This window comes from Pseudochaenichthys georgianus, chromosome 24 (assembly GCF_902827115.2).
Source record: "Pseudochaenichthys georgianus chromosome 24, fPseGeo1.2, whole genome shotgun sequence".
Taxonomy (NCBI): Eukaryota; Metazoa; Chordata; class Actinopteri; order Perciformes; family Channichthyidae; genus Pseudochaenichthys; species Pseudochaenichthys georgianus.
In genome coordinates this window covers 29,715,133-29,736,564 of record NC_047526.1, presented here as the reverse complement: position 1 = coordinate 29,736,564, position 21,432 = coordinate 29,715,133, and the positions used below count along the sequence as shown (strand labels likewise).

At 42.9% G+C, this 21,432-nt stretch overlaps 1 protein-coding gene across 1 annotated transcript; it reads left to right on the top strand.

Annotated features, from left to right (window-relative positions):
- Positions 1–295: 295 nt before the first annotated feature.
- On the top strand, positions 296–13,091 carry thbs1b (thrombospondin 1b). Its single transcript, XM_034076050.2, has 23 exons — positions 296–498; positions 673–761; positions 911–1,470; positions 2,266–2,341; positions 2,669–2,752; positions 2,868–2,977; positions 3,800–3,925; positions 4,885–4,981; positions 5,834–6,007; positions 6,172–6,348; positions 6,433–6,606; positions 6,862–6,989; positions 7,099–7,251; positions 7,414–7,632; positions 7,738–7,845; positions 8,380–8,539; positions 8,633–8,751; positions 9,744–9,978; positions 10,104–10,331; positions 10,435–10,706; positions 10,810–10,907; positions 10,991–11,130; positions 11,229–13,091. Exons 2-23 carry the CDS (start codon positions 698–700, stop codon positions 11,234–11,236), a joined length of 3,510 nt encoding a protein of 1,169 aa, XP_033931941.1. The 5' UTR covers positions 296–498; positions 673–697; the 3' UTR covers positions 11,237–13,091.
- Positions 13,092–21,432: the final 8,341 nt, after the last annotated feature.

Below are 21,432 nucleotides of genomic sequence, written 5' to 3'. Positions count from 1 at the left end.
GTGAGAGGAAACACTGGTCCATTAAAGTCTGAGTGCAACACACTGAAGTCGGCCCCTCATCCAAAGCGGACTTTCCCCCTCCCTCTCTCTCTCTCCCTCTCTCTCTCTCTCCTCCCTCTCTCTCTCTCTCTCTCTCCCCCCCTCTCTCTCTCTCTCTCTCCCCCCCCCTCTCTCTCTCTCTCTCTCCCTCTCTCTGAGTTAAGAGGTTTAAGATCGTCCCTTTTTCTCAGCTCACCGTGATTGGACGACGCCACTTCTTAGGAATGGCATCAAACTATTTAAATAGCACTTTGTCCCCCCTCAGCTTAAAAGGGAGATTTTTAGCGGCCGATACCAGAAAGGACAAGTTTTCAATCAAGACACAAGAAGACTTTTTTCACGGTGGAACTTTGTAATTTGAAATAATTCTCCATAAATTCACTCTTGAGGATTATTGCTGGATTTCTAAATATTTTTCCGGGATTGTATTACTTTTGCTCTGCTGTTTTCGTTAAGCAGGTGAGTTGGGAATATTCTAAGGAATGCATATTTCTGCAGCTGCAGAACGTTTTGATTTGTGACCGACTTTAATAACTTCTTCATGTTTTCAACCTGCGCACTGACTTTGTCTGGCATTGGTTTTTATGTAATAAATGGTTAGATTTTGGGGTGTTTTGTCGTTGTTTGTCACAGGCAGCAGGTTGGTGCTTCATTCACCATGAAGTTGACAGGGATATTTTTGCTTCTGATGTGTTGGAGCTGCGAGGGCGCGCGAGTTGCAGGTGAGTTTCTCCTCAGAATATTCCTCACAGATGGGAAACTGTTTATTATGATGGGAGTCTGGAGAGTTTTTTAAGCAGTTTGCAGTGCATTGAAAGTTGTCTGGTGCACTGCCAGACAAAGGCTGACTGCTTCTTATTATTCCCTGCAGAGAGCCGAGACGACAATAGCGTGTATGACTTGTTTGAGCTGGTCAAAGTCCCGAAGAAGAACCACGGGGTGACCCTGGTGAAAGGAGACGACCCGTACAGCCCCGCTTACAAGATCCTCAACCCGGACCTGATCCCCCCGGTCCCCGAGAGCGCCTTTAGGGACCTGATCGACTCCATCCACGCCGAGAGGGGGTTCCTCCTCCTGCTCAACTTCAAGCAGTTCAAGCGGACCAGGGGCTCCCTCCTGACCGTGGAGAAGAAGGACGGATCCGGACCCGTGTTCGAGATCGTCTCCAATGGAAAGGCGAACACCCTCGACATAGTTTTCTCCACCGAGAACAAGCAGCAGGTGGTTTCCATTGAAGATGCGGACCTGGCTACGGGGCAGTGGAAGAATATCACGCTGTTCGTGCAGGAGGACCGCGCGCAGCTGTACGCCGGATGCGAGGAGGTGAACACCGCGGAGCTGGACGCGCCCATCCAGAGCATCCTCACTCTGGAGACCCCGGCCAGCTCCCAGCTCCGGATCGGCAAGGGAGCCGTGAAGGACAGGTTCATGGTGAGAACACCCGTCATTATAAACAGAGGAAATTCAGTCACGTCTATAGAGTTGTGAGTGGATAGTTTTGTTTAAAACACAGAGGTGGTGAAGTACTCAGATCTTGTACTTAATTAGAAGAACCACAGTGAATACTCTGTTAGAAGTAAAAGTCCTGCATTCAAAATGTTACTCAAGTAAAAGTGCAAAAGCATTAGCATCAAACTATACATAAAGTATACTCATTATGCAGATTGGCACTTTTCAGAATAGTACATGTTTTTATTGTAATGTATTAATTGAAGTGTTATCAAAGCTGGTAAAGGTTCAGCTAGTTTTTGTGACTTTGTATACTGCAATGTAGCTTGTGAATTTACTCCAGGTGTAACTAAAGTCTGATTTAAGTGTTTATTATATTATCATTAATCCAAATCTGCAAAGTAACTAAAGGCAGCTAAAGGTAAATAAGTAGAGTAAAAGTACACCAGTTACCCCTGAATTGAAGTGGTGTATGTGTTTTTACTGTATTTATTCTTAAGTGTATTTTATTTTTATTTTGTAAAGCACTTACTGTCGCGTACTGAAAGGTGCTATATATATATAAATAAACTTGCCTTGCCTAGAAGTACGAAGCAAAACATTCAAATACTAAAGTAGAAATCCCTCAAAATTGTACTTAAGTACAGTACTTAGAGTACATCTTTAAACAAAACACTTTAGTTACTTGACACCACTTCTTATGTGCTTTTACATTCAGCAATGACACCTTAGCTGATTTTCAGGATCAGAGTTTAAAGTGAACATCCATACTTGCAGGGGGTCCTACAAAACGTCCGGTTTGTGTTTGGAGCGTCACTGGAAGCGATCCTGCGCAACAAAGGATGCCAAAGCTGTAAGTACTCACAAATCTTGTCTGTTTACTCACCACTCATGTGCTTCATGTTCTGCCAAGTACTAAGTCCTTATCAAAGAAATGTGTACACTTTAATTGCTTGATGATTTCTACATAAAGCCCCACAGTTTACAACTTGTCACACAGGAATGCCACTATACACATTTCTCAGGGTGCTGTGGTCGCTGGGCTGCAGATTAACATATTACTTGTCTTAATGAGTAATTGTGGGAGGTGTAACATTTGAGAATAGTAATCCCTCTCATTAATAAGACAAGATGAGTGTGCAAATATGTAGTTTGATGTATGGTACTGTTCTTATTTCAGCTATAAGGACTGACTCCCTGGTCCTGGAGAACCTCAATGGATCCTCAGCAATCAGAACAGAGTACACCGGACACAAGACTAAAGGTAAACACCGCTTACATCCCCCTCCTTTTCTCACGGCTGTTCATTTCGACTGATCACACTTTGTCTTATACCTTCACTGCCACATCTTGACTTTCCTCCCTGTATTTTTGATAAGACCTGCAGATGGTCTGTGGCTTCTCCTGTGAGGATCTGATCGGCATGTTCAAGGAGCTGAAGGGCCTCGGTGTGGTGGTGAAGGAGCTGTCCAATGAGCTCCGCCAGCTGGTAAGGAGGAGGAAACCTGCCAGACCGTCTGGTGGCAGAGAGCAGGAGACAGTCTGCCTGTGTGTGTGTGTGTGTGTGTGTGTGTGTGTGTGTGTGTGTGTGTGTGTGTGTGTGTGTGTGTGTGTGTGTGTGTGTGTGTGTGTGTGTGTGTGTGTGTGTGTGTGTGTGTGTGTGTGTGTGTGTGTGTGTGTGGTGTTTGTGTGTGTGTGTGTGTGTGTGTGTGTGTGTGTGTGTGTGTGTGTGTGTGTGTGTGTGTGTGTGTGTGTGTGTGTGTGTGTGTGTGTGTGTGTGTGTGTGTGTGTGTGTGTCTAGTCTCTATGTTACCGTCACCACCTGTGTGCACCACAGTTGTCAAAGTAGCATTAGACATTAGGTATCAAGGTATTGCAGTTTTCAAAGTAAAAGCTTATGTTCTGTTAATCAAATGAAGTTAACAATACTTTGAGTGCTCTGAAAACAATGGAGCCTAGAGGATTTATGCATTTTAAAGTGAATAGTGCTAAACTTAAATACTGAAATCTAAAATATCCACAAGCCAGAACTATCTTATTCACACAAAACAAAAGTTAAACAGCTTTATGGCATCAGTTCAAAGGTTTCCCAACCCATATAAAGTTCTACAAAAAACTATTTTTTTATCTCTAGATAGTATAATGTCAAACTTGTATGGATTAACAACAAAGTAGTTGTGCATATTCACATCTTTTTGTATAAGCAATGAACAAATATGCGTTTCTTTCATATCTTTAGTCCATTTGAATGAGAAAGGTAGAAGCTTATTGGCATCTAATTAAAATCTGTGTGTTGTCTGTTCCCTCCCAGACGGATGAGAACAAGCTGATTAAGAACCGGATTGGCATTCACAGCGGAGTCTGCATCCACAACGGCATCGTGCACAAGAACAGAGACGAGTGGACCGTGGATGACTGCACCGAGTGCACTTGTCAGGTGAGATCTCCAGAGTGTGTATTGTCTCGTCCTAAGTACTTAAATACACGTGTGAGGGGATGCACTCTGTACTCCGACTTGTTTATACACGCACACACACTCGAATGGAAAGACCACTCGCGCACACCTACACACACACACACACACACTTGACACCACTCAACTGATCTGGTCAGTAATTAGCGGTGTGAAGGCCTGGCAGAAGCTCAACGGCAGCCTTCACTGCTGTAATGAGAGGTCCGCTGACAGAAGTTCAACTTGAGTGTGGCCTAGACGGACTTGACCAGACTTTAAGTGATGCATTGTAATTAAGAACAAGACCTTGGCACGGACTGAATGGAGTGGAAATAAAGGATGGGTTGAGCGCCCTGCATTTCACCATTACATTCCTGATGCTCTCTTCTACTGATACACTAGTTGCACTTGTTTCACTTTTCTTCCCTGATCAGATCCAGGAGGGAGAACATAGTCTTTCACACTGTACCCTCACCGGTTGTTCTGACAATCTGGCTTCACTTGTTTGCGGCTCAGCGCCCAGTTTCGGCTCTACAGTCAAATCCACTTCCCCTTTTGGACTCATTCCCACCCTCTCCTGACCCAGTGGGCAGGTGGTGGTCTGCAGGGGTCTCTGCTCCCAGCCAGAATCCGGCTTTTTTGTTTGTCAGGCACGGCGAGTCTGTGCAAACTCAGACGTTGGAGCAGACTGTGTAACGAGTCGGTTGCACGGACATGGACCAAAACTTGGATTTAAAGAAATTACTCTGTAACACGCACTCCTTTTCAAAAAGGTTCACGGAACATTCAACTCCACAATAGTGACGCTGCTCTGGATTCTTTCAACCCATTTAACAATGTGAGATTCAACATCTGGACTTCATTTAGAAGAAAACTGCAGCAACGCTTGATAGATATTCATATATTTGTGTTTAACACTTCTTTTGATCTCTTTGCTCCCGCAGAACTCTGCTACCGTGTGCCGCAAGATCTCTTGCCCCCTGCTCTCCTGTGCTAATGCTACTATTCCTGATGGAGAGTGCTGCCCTCGCTGTGGAACACGTACGTATTTCTTATTGTTAGAATCTGCATAGCTAAAAGGAAAGCACACTTTAATTGCATTTACGTAAACGTGCAGTGTAAGCTACTGTACAAACAGCCCGTGTGAGCTAGAATGTATATGTTTAAACTAACACACAGGGCATTCGAACACTGCCTCATTCACGGAAAGAGACATTTCTATGCACAACAAAAAGCCACAAATATTTCCCTGGCAAAGGTCTCTATTCAAGAGAAAACATGTTAACTGTAGAGATGATTTAACTGCAATAACATCCGAGTAAATGAAAGGGTGCTTATGTGTTTGGAACATTGGTTCTTTGTGCTCAAAAACATCTTTGAAACGGCTGTAATTTGCCACAATTGGTTAAAGCGGTATGGAAAATTGGTCAGCTGTTTAGTGAAGCCATCTTCTACTTAAGAAGAAGTGACATGCTCCTCATACCGATGCAGGGTTGGCTGCAATGCCTCCCTAAAAGCTAAATAAACAGGGGAAGCACCATTCATCCAGACTTCAGCCACTTGTCGAAGTCATTACACACCCAGGGCCGTGTTTTCAAAATCTGTTTCCTCTCTAAGAAAACATAAGCCGATGGGGCATCCCTATGTACCCCGAGGACAGTGGCCCTTTCTGTTTCTCTCAGCGAGTTATTCTCTGCCCTCCCTCTCAACAGACGACCTTCTATCTGTCCAACTCCCAGCTAAATCCACACTATTAGCCCTCCGCTTTAAGAGCTTTCCCTCCTCATTTAGGCTTGGGGGTGTTTGTGAGGGGTGCTGCCTCGCAGGAATAGCCCTTTTATTGTCTGCCTCTTCCCCTCTCTCTCATACTCTCTCCCTCTCCCTCCTTCTCAGCGAACGACTATGCAGAAGACGGCTGGTCGCCGTGGTCTGAATGGACCCATTGTTCCGTGTCATGTGGGCGGGGTATCCAGCAGCGTGGGCGCTCTTGCGACCGTATCAATAGCAACTGCGAGGGCACCTCTGTGCAGACCCGCGACTGCTACCTCCAGGAGTGTGACAAGCGATGTAAGTTAACACAACACACCAAACCAAACCAGATATATAAGCAGCAGGCCTAACCCTATCTATCTGAGAGATACTTGGCTCATCATCACTGGGCCATATATGATTGAGCCACAAAGGAGCAGCAATTGGCTTCCTGATAACTGACCTTTCTCTGTGTCCTTTAGTCAAGCAGGACGGCAATTGGAGCCATTGGTCACCCTGGTCCTCCTGCTCCGTCACCTGTGGTGCTGGTGTAATCACCCGTATCCGCCTTTGCAACTCCCCCACCCCTCAGCTTGGAGGCAAGAACTGTGAGGGAGAAGGACGGCAAACTGAGAAGTGTCAGAAATCTCCGTGCCCAAGTAAGTCCCAACATCTGATATTCCTATGTCTTTAAAACACAGCACAAATAGAAATGAATAATTATTTCTTCTCGTCTCCCTTAGTCAATGGTAACTGGGGACCCTGGGCTCCATGGGACACCTGCACTCTCACTTGTGGAGGCGGTGTCCAGAATCGAAAACGCCTGTGCAATAACCCTGAATCCCAATACGGTGGCAAAGAGTGTATCGGTAATCCCAAAGACACCCAGATGTGCAACAAGAAAGCCTGTCCAGTTGGTGAGACATTTACATCACTTACAGAGCTCCTACAATTAAATTCCATGTACCCCATCTGTATTATTTGAAACAGATTGTCTTACAATGTTTAATTTACTTTATCACTGTTTTTGGCATTTTGTTATATTGTTTGTTTAAATCAATTAGGTATGTCATATCCTGATCATGTCCTTCACAAATAGCTCATGAGTGAAAAGGGATCCCTTTGATGTTGCAGATGATGTTTGGATAATAATCCAACATTGTGGTTTTCAGATGGGTGCCTGTCCAACCCCTGCTTTGCTGGAGCCAAGTGCGCCAGTTTACCTGATGGGTCCTGGAAGTGCGGAAAGTGCCCAGCTGGCTACGCTGGCAATGGTATCAAGTGCAAAGATGTTGATGAGGTAAACTATTAGATCATCTATTATTATTTTGTCAGGTATAACACATGGTTAATGTATGTTGCAAGTCCCCAGCTTAATGGGCTCAATGTTTTCATCTTACTTTTAACAGTGCAAGGAGGTCCCAGACACTTGCTTTGAGTTTAATGGCGTGCACCGCTGTGAGAACACTGAGCCTGGCTACAACTGTCTGCCATGTCCTTCTCGCTACTCAGGACCCCAACCGTTTGGCAAAGGTGTGGAGCAGGCTGCTGCCAAGAAACAGGTAAGGGCAGATAAAAATGAAAAATACTGACAACAGGAATAACTGGTACAGATACAAATGCATCTCCAGGACAGGAATATACTTGAATGTCCAACTTTTCCAGAAACAGAATTTCGACGATGCACGGTGTGTTCATCTATGCATTCCTTATTCACCCTCCAGGTGTGCACAGCCCGTAATCCCTGCCTCGATGGAAGCCATGACTGCAACAAAAACGCCCGTTGTAACTACCTTGGACACTTTGCCGATCCCATGTTCCGCTGTGAGTGCAAGCCCGGCTATGCTGGCAACGGCCATATCTGCGGAGAGGACACAGATCTGGATGGATGGCCCAACTCTGACCTGGTGTGTGTGGAGAACGCCACCTACCACTGCAAGAAGGTACATAATGACGAAGCAGCTGGGCTCTACTATGTCTTGTAAAGCAAAGTTCGTTTTTCTTCGTCTTTCAGAAATCAAGTTCATTTTTTGTTGTCTGTTATTCAGGACAACTGTCCAAACCTCCCGAACTCTGGGCAAGAAGATCACGATAAGGATGGCATGGGAGATGCCTGTGACACCGATGATGACAATGATGGCATTCCTGACGATAGGGTAAGTACAATTATCTAGTGATCATAGTCTTGGAAAATGGAGTGTGTGTGTGTGTGTGTGTGTGTGTGTGTGTGTGTGTGTGTGTGTGTGTGTGTGTGTGTGTGTGTGTGTGTGTGTGTGTGTGTGTGTGTGTGTGTGTGTGTGTGTGTGTGTGTGTGTGTGTGTGTGTGTGTGTGTGTGTGTGTGTGTGTGTGTGTGTGTGTGTGTGTTCTTAGATGTTTGCATTCATCATTCATGCCATCTAATAAGAAGGCAGGTGATGAAGGGGAGGGGAGGGGAGGCAGGAAAGCAAATGTTTCTCCCCTGCCAGAACCTCAAATTCCAACACTGACGTACAGCTCTGAAGGGGCTGCACTGTGTGTTTGCTAATCCCAACATTAGATTTGGGACAGGACATCAAATAAAGTACCTTTTCATCCTGCATTGCTCCCTGCCTGTAAATAGATCCAACCAGCCTCGGATGGCAAGGGACAAGCAACTGAAAACTTACACTCTACTCTTCTCTTCCCATTTTGCTGCCTCTTTATCAAACAGGACAACTGCCAATTCGTTTACAACCCCAGGCAGTATGACTATGACCGCGATGATGTTGGTGACCGCTGCGACAACTGCCCTTACAATAGTAACCCAGACCAAACGGACACAGACAACAATGGAGAGGGAGACGCCTGTGCTGTGGACATTGATGGAGATGGTAAGGACTGAAAGTGAACCAATCCTCTGCAGATAAACAGTGAGATTATGCCTATCGTGTACTTACTTTTGAATGTTCCCATTCATTCCCTAGGCATAATAAATGAGAAAGACAACTGCCCCCATGTGTACAATGTCGACCAGAAGGACACAGATCTGGACGGCGTGGGAGACATGTGTGATAACTGCCCTCTGGAACATAATCCAGATCAGGTGTGTGGACACACCACCCTTCCCCATTTTCTTCCACCTCACCCACCAACAATAATCCACATTCATCTCCCTGCTTTTCTCTGTAGCTCAGCATATATCTGTCTTTCAATTGAGACGGAGCGTCAGTGATTAGCCCTGTGTAGCTGTCTCAGCTTAATCACGCCATGTAAAGGTGGAGAAAATCCTGTATGCAGCAGAAGGGCACATCAGTTCAATAAGGCGTGGTGGGGGGCTAGGGGTCTTTTCAATGGCCCATTGACGCTAGCTGGCTAATGTGAGGGAAGAGGCCCTAGGCTGGATATTACTGAGGAATGGGCTGGCCCTGGGCTGTGTTAGTGCCCTGTCTGCACACCACGGGCCTGCTCAGTCCACCTGTGCTATGCTACACTGAGAAATAGGAATGTGTTGAACAACGAGACTCAGGGAAATGACGGGGGAAGGAGGGGTGAGCCTAAATCTACACGAATGTGGTCTTTAAAGAGTGAATCGACAGAGAAAGTGAATGAAGACTGAATCGCACAGTGCAATTAAAGGCCAAAAAAGACAAGTCTAGACATGAACACAGCAATGTCTTTCAATAGATAACAAAAATACCTCTTCTCACCCTTCAACTTCTTTCATTCATCCCCTTATTATGTCCTACTGCTAAAGGGTATGTCTAGTTCTGCCAGATAGGGAGAAAGTGACTTCGCCCTTTACTACAGATGCCGGAGGTGCTCAACAAGCAAATTGGAGTAGGTGGAGCAACAGAGTCTTGTGAAGTGATGTTAGATTTTCACTCGCTAAAACCTGCTGACAGATCTAGGACAAATTGAGCTTGGCAGCTTTACAGAGGCAACATTAGACTGGAAAGGCTGTAATGAAAGCATGAGACGAGAGACGACTAAACAATGGTAGCAGGAAACACTGCAGGGAAAACTAAAAAAAGTCAAAGTCCCCTGAAGCCATTTATGAAGTCAGAACACTGACGTCAAATCATTTTACCATTTCAGGTGGATTCAGATGATGACCGAGTGGGAGACAAGTGTGACAGCAACCAGGACATTGATGAGGACGGACACCAGAACAACCTGGACAACTGCCCGTATATCCCCAACGCCAACCAGGCTGACCATGACAAAGATGGCAAGGGAGACGCCTGTGATCATGATGACGATAACGATGGTGTCCCTGATGACAAGGACAACTGCAGACTGGTCTTCAACCCTGACCAACTGGACTCTGACGGTGAGTTAATAGGCCATTTTCAAAACGTGAAGGACAGTCGCTATAAGTTGAAACAAAGCATTTGGATAGAACTTCGAAACACCTTAGGTACTATTATTAATGAGAATGTAATGTATGTTTTTCAGGTAATGGTCGTGGAGATGCTTGCAAAGACGACTTTGACCAAGACAACGTGCCTGACATCTACGACGTGTGCCCAGAAAACTTTGACATTAGTGAGACAGACTTCCGCAAGTTCCAGATGGTTCCTCTTGACCCCAAAGGCACTTCCCAGATTGATCCTAACTGGGTCGTCCGCCATCAAGGCAAAGAGCTGGTTCAGACTGTCAACTGCGACCCTGGAATCGCTGTCGGTAAGTAAAAAGAATAGGTTGCAAATGTCGACAACAAATATTTGACCACATCAAGTGATTATTAAAATGAAATTCTGGTCATAAACTTGAATTTGTCCTTCAGGTTATCACGAGTTCAATTCAGTGGACTTCAGCGGGACTTTCTTTATCAACACTGAGAGGGATGATGATTACGCCGGCTTTGTGTTTGGATACCAGTCCAGTTCAAGGTTCTACGTGGTGATGTGGAAGCAGATTACACAGACATATTGGTCGAATAAACCCACCAAGGCCCAGGGCTACTCTGGCTTGTCCATTAAAATGGTTAACTCCACCACTGGTCCAGGCGAGCACCTCAGGAACGCCCTCTGGCACACAGGAAATACACCAGGACAGGTGAGATATGGTAGGCTTTTGGGGGTTACTCCCCAAATGCTGTTTTAAATATAGGGAAGTGTAAAAATATAAACCAATGGCTGTTTATTTTCCCTTTCCTTAGGTCCGCACTCTCTGGCATGACCCCAAAAGCGTTGGATGGAAAGACTTCACCGCCTACAGGTGGCATCTGATCCACAGGCCGAGAACAGGACTTATAAGGTGGGTAGAGGATAGTAATGTACTCTCGTTTAAATCCCAAGTTTTAGTCCTCATTTGCTTAACTTTTTATTTGATTCCAACAGAGTTGTGATGTACGAGGGCAAGAAGATCATGGCAGATTCTGGTAACATCTATGACAAGACATATGCTGGCGGCAGACTAGGTCTTTTTGTCTTCTCACAAGAGATGGTATACTTCTCAGACCTCAAGTATGAATGCAGAGGTAAGAACTTACGTCTCATCAACTTCCCATAAAGCATGTGATGTTCTGCTTTTAAAATCAAGACCATATCCAACTCTTTTGTCTTCTTCTTTCAACAGATACCTAAATGCACTGCCCAGAAAGCTCTGAGGAATGCACCTTTTTTGTATAAAGTATGAACTTATGTATTCTGATGCAAAGTCCAGGGACCGATTTATCCCCGCAACTCTTTCTTCTGCGGCACGCACACTCTGACGACGCGAAGGGCATGTGGTCAGCCTCAGGGTAACTTGAAGCTGGTTTGGGCGAAGCACCGACCGGTTGACTGCCAGTTGAGGATCAGAGAGCTCCGTCTCCTCCACCCTTAGCATCCATGAGGGCAGGGAGAGCTGGGGGGGAAAAGCAAGCCCTCGAGCTTCGCCAGTAGGACACAAACACCTTTCTATCCCAGCTCTGCCTGCTTTTTGCTCTCTGAAAGACCTCATTCATCTCTGTGCGGGAGCGGCTCCACATAGACAACTATGCACTTCCAAACCTTTACATCTCTCTCTCTCTCTCTCTTTCTGTCTCGCCACTTCAGCCTGTGTGCCTTTCTACCTTCTGGATGGACATCCCAAAGAAAAAATAAACTGATGAAATATTTCTTTACCAGATCTGCCAGGATGTAGATACTGAATGATATAACATTTGAGGACTCAGAGGATGAAGACAGCATTTGTTTAGAGTCATGATTGTTAAGGACTTAAGAACTGTTGGGAGTTGAGTGAGTTCGAAATAAGGGGAACATGATGATTGTGGTTATGCATGTACTGTAAGTGGAAGACTGGAAAAAGAAAGTGCGTTTACCCATCTACTAATATCTGTAGAGAAGAGAATTACAAAGGTACATTTAGGATAGCTATCTTTGAACTCACAAGTATCATGGGCTTTGTTGATGCTGTCTGGTTGACTAAACAAATCTCAGGGTGGGATGGAAGTAAGATCTTCCTATATCAAACCAGCAAGAAAAAATATGAGGATTATTTCACAGCCAGTGCTCCCTCCAAAATACTCCCCTTCTGACATCAAAACCTTGGTCATTAAGATTTATCAGCCTCTGAGGATTTCAATTTTATAAGTATGTAAATACATGTAATTTATTGACGTTTGCCTACAATGTAGGCAGCAAAGGAAATTTGAATGCTTTGAAAAAGTAAAAGAAGTCCATCCAATATTACAGTGAAAACTGATCCAAAATTGGGTACGGCCAGGTATCGGTGTCTCTCATCTCCCGCTGTACAAAGCCAACTAGATATGCTTCAGATAGGGCTATCTAGCAGGAAGTGCATGTGACTCGTGTGCCTTTTCTCAAGAGAGAGATGAAAAACAAAGGAAATCTTTGTTGTACAAATATTACCTCATTGCTGTTGTATAATTTGATTAAACAAAAACAAAACCTATAGAAACTTTTTTTTATATTCCTTTGAAATGATGGACATCTTGGTGCCACTGTAGCATGAGCTGTAAATAGTATGTCATTTCATATCTAAAACAAATACCAGCTCCCAATCCCGTGATCGACAACAGAGAAAATAACAGTACAATGGGAGATTTCCTTTTATAAATAATTTTGCTCCATCATGTTTGTCCAATGCTGTTTTTAGCAGATAAATTATTGTTTTGTCTTAGCTGTTTGCAAGAGGTTGATTTGTATGTGCGTGTGTGTAGATAAATGCTATTTAAATAATTTATCAGGATTTGTCGCCTTACCAAAGGCCACACGTCCATCTGTATAAACGGTTTGCACACTGACGTGAGGATGTTCCGTTCTTTATCGTTTTTACCTTTCTTTGTTATTGTGTATCAATGTTACCGTTATTTTTGTACAATTAGTTTGGCTTGTCTGTAAACATTTTCTTAGTTGTACAAAGCGAAAATGCTGTTTTTATTCATAGCCATTATTTTGTTACATACTTCAAGACAATAAATAGTTGTTAAAATTCTCAAGCATGTCTGTCCTTTTGTGTTTCACATTGGAGCAACTTGACAATGAAGTTAGGCAAAATACTTTCACATACTCAAAGCCAAGAATGAATCTCAGTCCCCCCAAACAGAGTTGTACTTTCAGACCTTCCTCCTGCATCCTCATACACATGGTCTCTCTGTGATGAAGGCCACATGAGGAATGTGACACAGATGTCTGCTCCTCAGCTTGATCTGCCTGACCTCTGTGTGATCTGCGCTGACCTCTGCAGAAGCTCAAACAACACAGAGAGCAAATATTAGGCCAACACAAACCTTGACATTGGGAGAGTGGCTTTGGGACGCAAGCTAAAAGATATCCACTGGGGGACAAACAAGCAGGAACACAACACAGCAAGTGCACACACTGTGACCTCATAAATCACTTGATGGTATTAACAGCAATACCGTTAGGGTGTTTCTGTTTTTTGTATTTCCTTTTTGACTATAACTATCTCCTTATCAAGACTCTTTGAAGTTTTTATAGTGGTCACTGTTGTGATGATTCGGCACCAGATGTGCACTGGTACATATGCCCAAAAAGTATCCGAACCAGACCTCGGGAAAACCTACATTTACTAAAAAACAAAGAGGCGTGGCCTAAAAAGGGACAAATGTCCATAAGACTTGATCCAATCATACTCAAGGACTGGATCAAAAACAAATCTTATGAGTTTTCACTTCATAGTCCACCCTTTCTGTTTCACAAGCATCCTGAAATGATCTTAATAGAGGTTATTAGCTATTAGGCATATTGATACACAGAACTATATCTAACACAAAGTTAAGTTAAGGCAAGTTAGAACGGGCAGGTTTTGCAGGGCTGGGTCTTGGCTACTACTTGTAGGAAATGAATGAAAATGAAACGGCTCAATAGTGTGTCCTTCACACTTGACTTCCTGTTGATGTTTGAGTTTCTGTGATTTTCATTGTTTGTTTAGCATCTCCGCTCCTGACAAAGAAAGAAAGAAGAGAAACAAGACCGGGTTTTTAGAAATAAAAGTGAACTAATAATGACTCTGTGTTATTATGTAGCAATCGAGTGGAGTGAAGCAAATAGAGATGTATGGCCTATAGCCTATTATTGGCCTTTTTTAGTCCAGGAAGTCAGTAATAAACTTGCTCTTATTAATCATGTGAGCCCAGCTTGAGATATTATGGATTATTATAAAGTGGCCAAGCTGTCAGCAAGACATCGTAACACCAGCTGCTTCTCACACGTCTCTGCCAGCTGTCTACAAACACACACATGTTTACTCTCAGACCCTCTTTCGGCTACATGTCAGCGCACCACTGTAAAGGAAACTTGGAACACAGATGATTCAACGAGAAAATGGTATTGTTTCAGCTCTAAATTGAGGGTGCTGTTTCAAGGAGATAAGATATTTTGCACACACTGATGTATTCTGTGATGCCTAACTTTATCCTGTTCAGCATTGCTGAGAGACACCTTGATAATGAACATGGGAACCATAGTGCGTATTGTTGCCCACTCTTTTCCCAGCAACACCTTCAAACTGGCAGCCATCCAGTCGCAAGTCACGACCATGATTACTCGCCACGCACACTCCTCGAATAATGACAGACCAACGCTAAAAAAGACCCACTCAATTACCTCAGGCACCTTCAATGTGTCTGCAAAAAGCACCTTTTGCAGTAAAAGCATATATACATTAGCCTTGAAGTGAAGTGACTAATGCAAAGTGCTGTTGAATGGAACAAAGGCCGTCCACCCTGGAGTTACGGCGGCTTTATTTAGCTCCTGTAATCCACCCGGGGAAGTGGAGAGACTGCGCTCCGTTTGCAGAACCCACCGCCACAATTGGCCTCAAACCTCAAACGCTACATTTAATCCGGCCTCCCTCCTCTTCTGGTCTGTCATTCAAGACCTTTGTGCTTCATGCTGCTGGGTATTGAGGTGTTGAAGTGTTATGTTGAGCTGGAGGACCCCCCACTGAATGTAGCCACAATGTACGTCTGTAAGTACAGGAGCTAAAAGGACCCCACCTGTACATACATTAGTGAGTCTCAAATAAGACTGGAATAACATTTTCTCCAACAATAAAGACGTGGTGAAAATAAGTCTGGCCTGTGGTTTAGTCAGTGCATTTTCCTTCCATTATATTGGGTGGGCGTGTAGAGTGGGATCGGAACGAAACCTCAACGACACCTGCATTTTACGATTTCTAAAAAAAGAAAAGAAAACGCACACAGCTGAAGGCATCAGACTTGTGAAAGCCATCACTTTAATCACGAGAGCTGTTATGCAACATCTTGAGTCATCTGTGTTTTCTGCTTCTACACACGCTTGGCTTTGACTTCTACTCTTTAGATCTCTGCAAATTGTAGGCTGTAAAAGACTGGAGCATTCAAATACAGTGGGAGAGATGGTTTCTCCATGAAGTGCAACATGTCACTGCATGGGAGAAGTCCGACAACTACACTAACTTTTATCCATGTATTTTTTCTTTTAATGTTTATTTTATTATCTTTTCTTTTTAATGACTGATTTTAAATGCCATTTTCTTAATGTCTTTCATTTTTAGTAAAGCACTTTGAATTGCCTTGTGTTGAAAGGTGCTATAAATAAACTTGCCTTACATTGCGATTTGTGCAGCTAGGTACCTCCTGGATCTGTAACAACAACTATTTATTGACAATGTTATTAATTCATGATTCATTAATTCACGTTAAGCGTCAAACAGATGGGTGTTGTTGGTATTCAGGGGTCGGTATATTGGCACATTATGGGACGGTTGATTCAACAAATAAGACTTTCTGAATGGCTTCGAAGTAAAACTGCGGGCCGGTTTAATGAGTTTTATAAGAATCATGGCATCAGAGGAACAAAGATCTTTTGACGATGTTAGACTTAGTGACATAACTGTGATATAATCACATAAAGACTTTGGCTGCTTTTCTGTTATTCCCTTCTGTAAGCCCTCATGAAATAATTCGCACAGAGAACAATACGGTTCCTGTGATTGTTGGCAGTCGCCCTGGGATTCCTGACTGGGATGTGCTGCGACCTCCGAGCCGGCTGCACCTGGCCAACTCAAACAGGCCCAGAATATTTCTGATGGAAAAAGGGTGACCTTCGTTACCTTTGACGCGTATAGGTACAAAATAAACATATTTAGAATGCCATAAATCTTTCCTCTCGTGAGAACAATAAAATGACATGTTTTGAAAAGAATGTTCCCAACGTGAAAACAATTAGGCGATAATTTGTTGACCATTTTCAAGTGGAATGAGAAGCATGCATTGAGACGAGGAGGTGTTATACGTGTTGCCTGTCCCATCTGCTCGGTGTGATCTTTGTGCATTGCCGTGTGTTTTTCCAACACAAGTGAGGAAAGTGTTTGAACAGAGAGCAGATAACGTTTCCAAAACATCCCACAGACCACCACTTAGCCTACGCTGGTTGTGTGACCAGAATTCCATTAAGGATGAAATTTGTTCTTGTTCCTATTTTATAGCTTTGAAACAAACGCCAAATGCCTGCTTTTACTCTGCAGTGTGGAACTACCAAGCACATGCTCTGCTTGACTTTAATTCACAAGCGCTCCACGATCCAGGTCAACCACAATGAGATGGAATCACTTTTTAATGTGTGGCTCGTTATTAAAAATGTTGAAAATTAATAGAGCAGTCATGCAGGTTTCCATGGAGAACGCCCTGCATCCAATGAATGCTCAGATCTAAGCCAAACTTTCCTTCTCTATGCTCAGTCTTTTTCTTTCCCTGAAGTCATTACCTGAAATGAGTGACGTAAATCAATTTCTAGTTTGCTTTCATTTCCTTGTTTTTTCTCAAAAGTTTCTAAAATCATCTTTTGACCTTATTTAGACATGTTTTAGCATACAGTTAAATAAGACTTAAAATGATTTATAATCTTGTCCATTGATAGATCGTTCATGTATATATGTTTGTACGCTAAATACGTCATTAAATATTTTTTAGTAACTTGGTATAATGTCCCTCTATATTTACTTCATGTCTTAAGTTATGATTCAACTCTATAATTACGTTATTAGGTAACTTCATGCTGCTTTTCGTCACATACGTTTGTCACTATGATCTTTTCCCAGAACTCACCATGTAGTTTAGTTTCATACATTTAAATAAAACATTGATGTGATTAATGGTCATGTTTTTAAAACGCTTTCAGTTTGTGTGTACAGACAGAGAGATCGAAATACCGTTTCCCACAATCCCGAATACAAATATATATTAAAAAAATGTATACAATATGTATATCCTATATATATATATATATATACACATACATCAACAGACACATTTATACATATGCACACATTAAGATAAAAGCACAACAATCAATATATACAAAATAACAGTCACTTCAATATCTTTGGGAATATACATTAGTACAAGACTGTCCATAGCAGCGTTAAAAAGTGTCTGGTGCTGGATTTCATATCATTTCATTTCATTTTTCATTTCAAACCTTTATTTAGACAGATAGGTCAAACAGACAAGAAGACATCATATTTACATATTCACCAACACTTACAAACACCCATAGTGTCAGAAAGCATCTCGTGCAGACGTACCTTAAAAACATTCAGAGAAATAAAATTGCTCCATTTTAATTTGGACTGTAGGCTGTTCCAAGCAAGTGGAGCTGCGCACATAAAAGCTGTCTTACCTAAGACAGTCCTCACTCTTGGCACATCTAACAAGACTACATCCTGCGATCTCAGACAATAGCTGCCCGCAACTTTCTGCTTTACCAGAGAACAGATATAATACGGGAGTTTGCCCAACATCGCTTTATAAATAAAAGTGTACCAATGACTGAGCCTCCGTACAGAGAGTGATGGTAAACCTGCCTTGGTATACAGGGTACAGTGATGTGTAAGTGCTTTACAATTTGTGACAAATCTCAGAGCACTGTGATACGCAGCATCCAATTTGCTCAGGTAATTGGCAGGTGCATTCATATACAACAAATCCCCATAGTCCAGCACAGGTAAAAAGATCACAGTGACTAGCCTTTTCCTGGCCTCAAGCGAGAAGCAGGACTTGTTTCTGAAAAAGAACCCTAGTCTAACCCTCAGTTTTTTAAGCAGGTTATTGACATGAAGTTTAAAAGAGAGACAATCGTCAAGCCAGATACCTAGGTATTTGTAACAGGTAACCACTTCAAGTTTTGTTCCTTGCGTAGTTACAATATCCAAAACAGGCTCTGGTGTCTTTTTAGCTTTTGAAAAGAGCATTACCTTGGTTTTATCCACATTTAAAAGAAGCTTTAATTCAGAGAGCTGAGTCTGAATAGTGTTAAAAACAGCCTGTAATTTAACACCAGCCTCTTTAATGGAGGGACCTGCACAGTACATCACAGTATCATCCGCATAAAAATGTAAAGTAGCTTCATCCACATTATCACCTTCGCTGTTAATATATATGGAGAATAAAAGTGGTCCTAAAACAGAACCTTGTGGTACACCATTAGAAATGTTTCACCACTCAGAAGATTTGAGTGCCTGACGTGTTAAAGAAAATGAACTCCAAATACAATTCTACGATATAATATATATCTGTGTTCCCAATTTGTTGCTGCAATAACCAAGTTTTGACCTTTCCTTTGTGTGCCGATATGAAGGTGAATGCTTTATAAAGACAACAGCAGAAAAGAGCGACCCCAGACACGCTGAGTGTGCTATTCATTAACCAGGCTGGCAGCAGATGAGAGAGGATGAAGAGACTGAAGGAAGAAGCGATGGCTTTTAATTTCCTGCAGGGAGCACGCCCTGCTGCCGCTCTACAGCTTCTGTTTATCCGAGGGCCTGTAATTCCTTCTGGCCTCTGCCTTGTGTCAAGTTACAGACTCCGCTTCAAAAACACACAGCATCCCTTCCACAGCAAAGACAGAGCCCGTGCAGTGGACCTCCGCTATCTGCACCAGCGTGACTCAGCTGCACATTAACGGCATTGCACAACCACAGGCTCTAATGACCGTAATATCCAGCAGACCAGCTGTGGAGGGTAAACAGCACCTCAGAAGTCAGCATCACACAGTACAAAGCATGCAGTTCAAATAATTACACAGTACCCCCTTGGGCACGGCCACCACCAAATATGTAAAGATGACAGAAATAAAAGGGCAACATTATTCCTTAGCCATATTTAAAGCATTCCAAGTCAGATGTTTTAAACCGGTTGTTGCTTTTCAGAAAATCACAACAAAGAGTTTATTTTATAGCCATGCGGTATTTTATAGCCATGCGGTATTTTATAGCCATGCGGTCCGTTGGTCAGTGCACCACTTGGCTCCAGTATAAAATATCTACAGCACAGATATTCATGGTGTTCAGAGCAGAGGATAAGGCCTTCTGACTATGATGATGCCCTGACTTTTCCTCTGAGATAGTCAAAACATTGACATTAAGGTGTTTGGATGAAAGGCCTGTGACATGACCTCTGAAGTTGTCTTTCACACACAGACTGTGGGCTGAAAATGGACATGATGTCTTCCGTTTAGAGACTCAACGCTGACCTAGAGGAAGTCAAGTATTCTCTGTGTTGTTGACCACCCCCACTCACCACACAGAGGCGTGACATATTAGAGATAGTTGTGGCAGACGGATTTCCACACGGACACTGAGCTCCTCTGCAGCCGGCATTGCGTGAGAGACAGAGATGTAAACAGTGGAGATAGACTAGAGACACCTGTGTTTTCGTTTATGCGTCGCTGCGAGGTTGAAGTCTGATGAAGTTGAAACTTATTTGAATTGACGTATGTTATGATGGTGTGATTTGGCTAAAGCTCAGTGGCTTATATACGGGGATAATGAAAGTCAGGAATAACCCAGTAACCCACTTTGGTTGCAGCTTTTATCTCCTCTGTCGGGAGGATTACAGAAAAAGAACGACAGTCCTGATTTTCATGAAACTTGGTGGAAGGGTAAAGCATGTGCCAAGGAAGACTCCATTCAATCTTAGAGTGGATCACAATCACAGGGAGACTATAGACAACATTAAAAGAAAGGTCATTTGGATTTGCTTTGCCAGACGTCTGCAGAAAAGAGTGCCCCTTTTAGTTCATTCTATATTTCAACGCTTTATGTCCTTTTGTCAGCCTCCAGCTTCATGTATACAATTATTATACTTTTATTTAGTCTCAATACATGATGCTGTGTGATAGCTTTCTTTTCACAGAGAAGGCAACTTCTTCCCAAGTAGATTTACATCACTTTTTGATGTGCATAAAGTATAAATCTTTACCCATGCCTGAAAAGCTGTCTTTTCAACAGTTTCGGCTCGAGTTTTTTTCTCTCTGCTGTTTTGGAAGCTGAGCCAGAGACACCTCCAGTCTCTAGTTACTGTAGAGTTTGCACAAGTGACTAATGTTGGTTACAGTGCCACGCTAGACCCCAAGTTTACATGTGTCTCTTGTTACCCTGTGCCAGACTGTGTGACAGTTGGAAGTTGGAAAAGTCTCAGAGGAAAGACTCCCTCCAAATGAGGCCAAGTGACAAGTGGGTGCCAATCTGGCAGTGGGCATCACAGAGGGAGAAACACAGACCTGAGACATGCTTTCCTGGAGCCATCAAGTCATGGACTATCTAGGCACTTCAGAGAAAGAACAATGTTGGAAATATAAGAATTTATTCTCAATATGAGTTTATTTGACTGGTTTTACCATTAACATAAGCTGCACAGGACAAATACAGTATTTACCTGTTCACTAGAAGTTAACTGCCTTGCTCAAGGGATATTTTTGGGAGGTTGCTCCAAGAGAAGACGGCACAAAGATAAAAAAAAGGTGTAGGTGGAAAGGTGATCTTTTCTGTGTAGATCCTAGATTTTAAAGACTTGCATTACTAATTAATGGCAGTAATGCAAGGTTCAATGGGTTTGAAGCAACATGGCATATGACGATTGACTATGTATGAAGTAGAAAAGAAAGTATAATCCTTTGAAGTACCTTTTGGTACATAAAAATGTATATGAATCTGCATTTTAAACCAGAAAATATAATAGTACTGATTAACGAGGATATATTCTGTCACATTTTACGATGGAACTTCAATAACAAAACACTTTGAGTCATGCTCACACACAAACATGAATCCTTTTAGCTTCCGGCATGTGATCTTGGACAGGTACTGTATCCCTTTGATGGTGAAGGTCACATTTGGTACCACACATATCTAATGGCAGATCTGTGTTTACCGGCAACATTCCTTCACCAAAAAGCTCCACTTACGAGCCTCCTTAGCGATTGGCCTGTGTAGTATTCAGAGGAAGGCATTCTGCTCACATTACTGGGTCAGTGGCATTGCTTTACTGGGC

Bases quoted from the DNA above. Each gene is read 5' to 3' on its own strand.
- thbs1b (XM_034076050.2), top strand. From the start codon at position 698: ATGAAGTTGACAGGGATATTTTTGCTTCTGATGTGTTGGAGCTGCGAG. The intron at 1,471-2,265 runs GTGAGAACACCC...CCATACTTGCAG, and splicing joins CCGTGAAGGACAGGTTCATG to GGGGTCCTACAAAACGTCCG. The intron at 6,607-6,861 runs GTGAGACATTTA...TGTGGTTTTCAG, and splicing joins CAAGAAAGCCTGTCCAGTTG to ATGGGTGCCTGTCCAACCCC.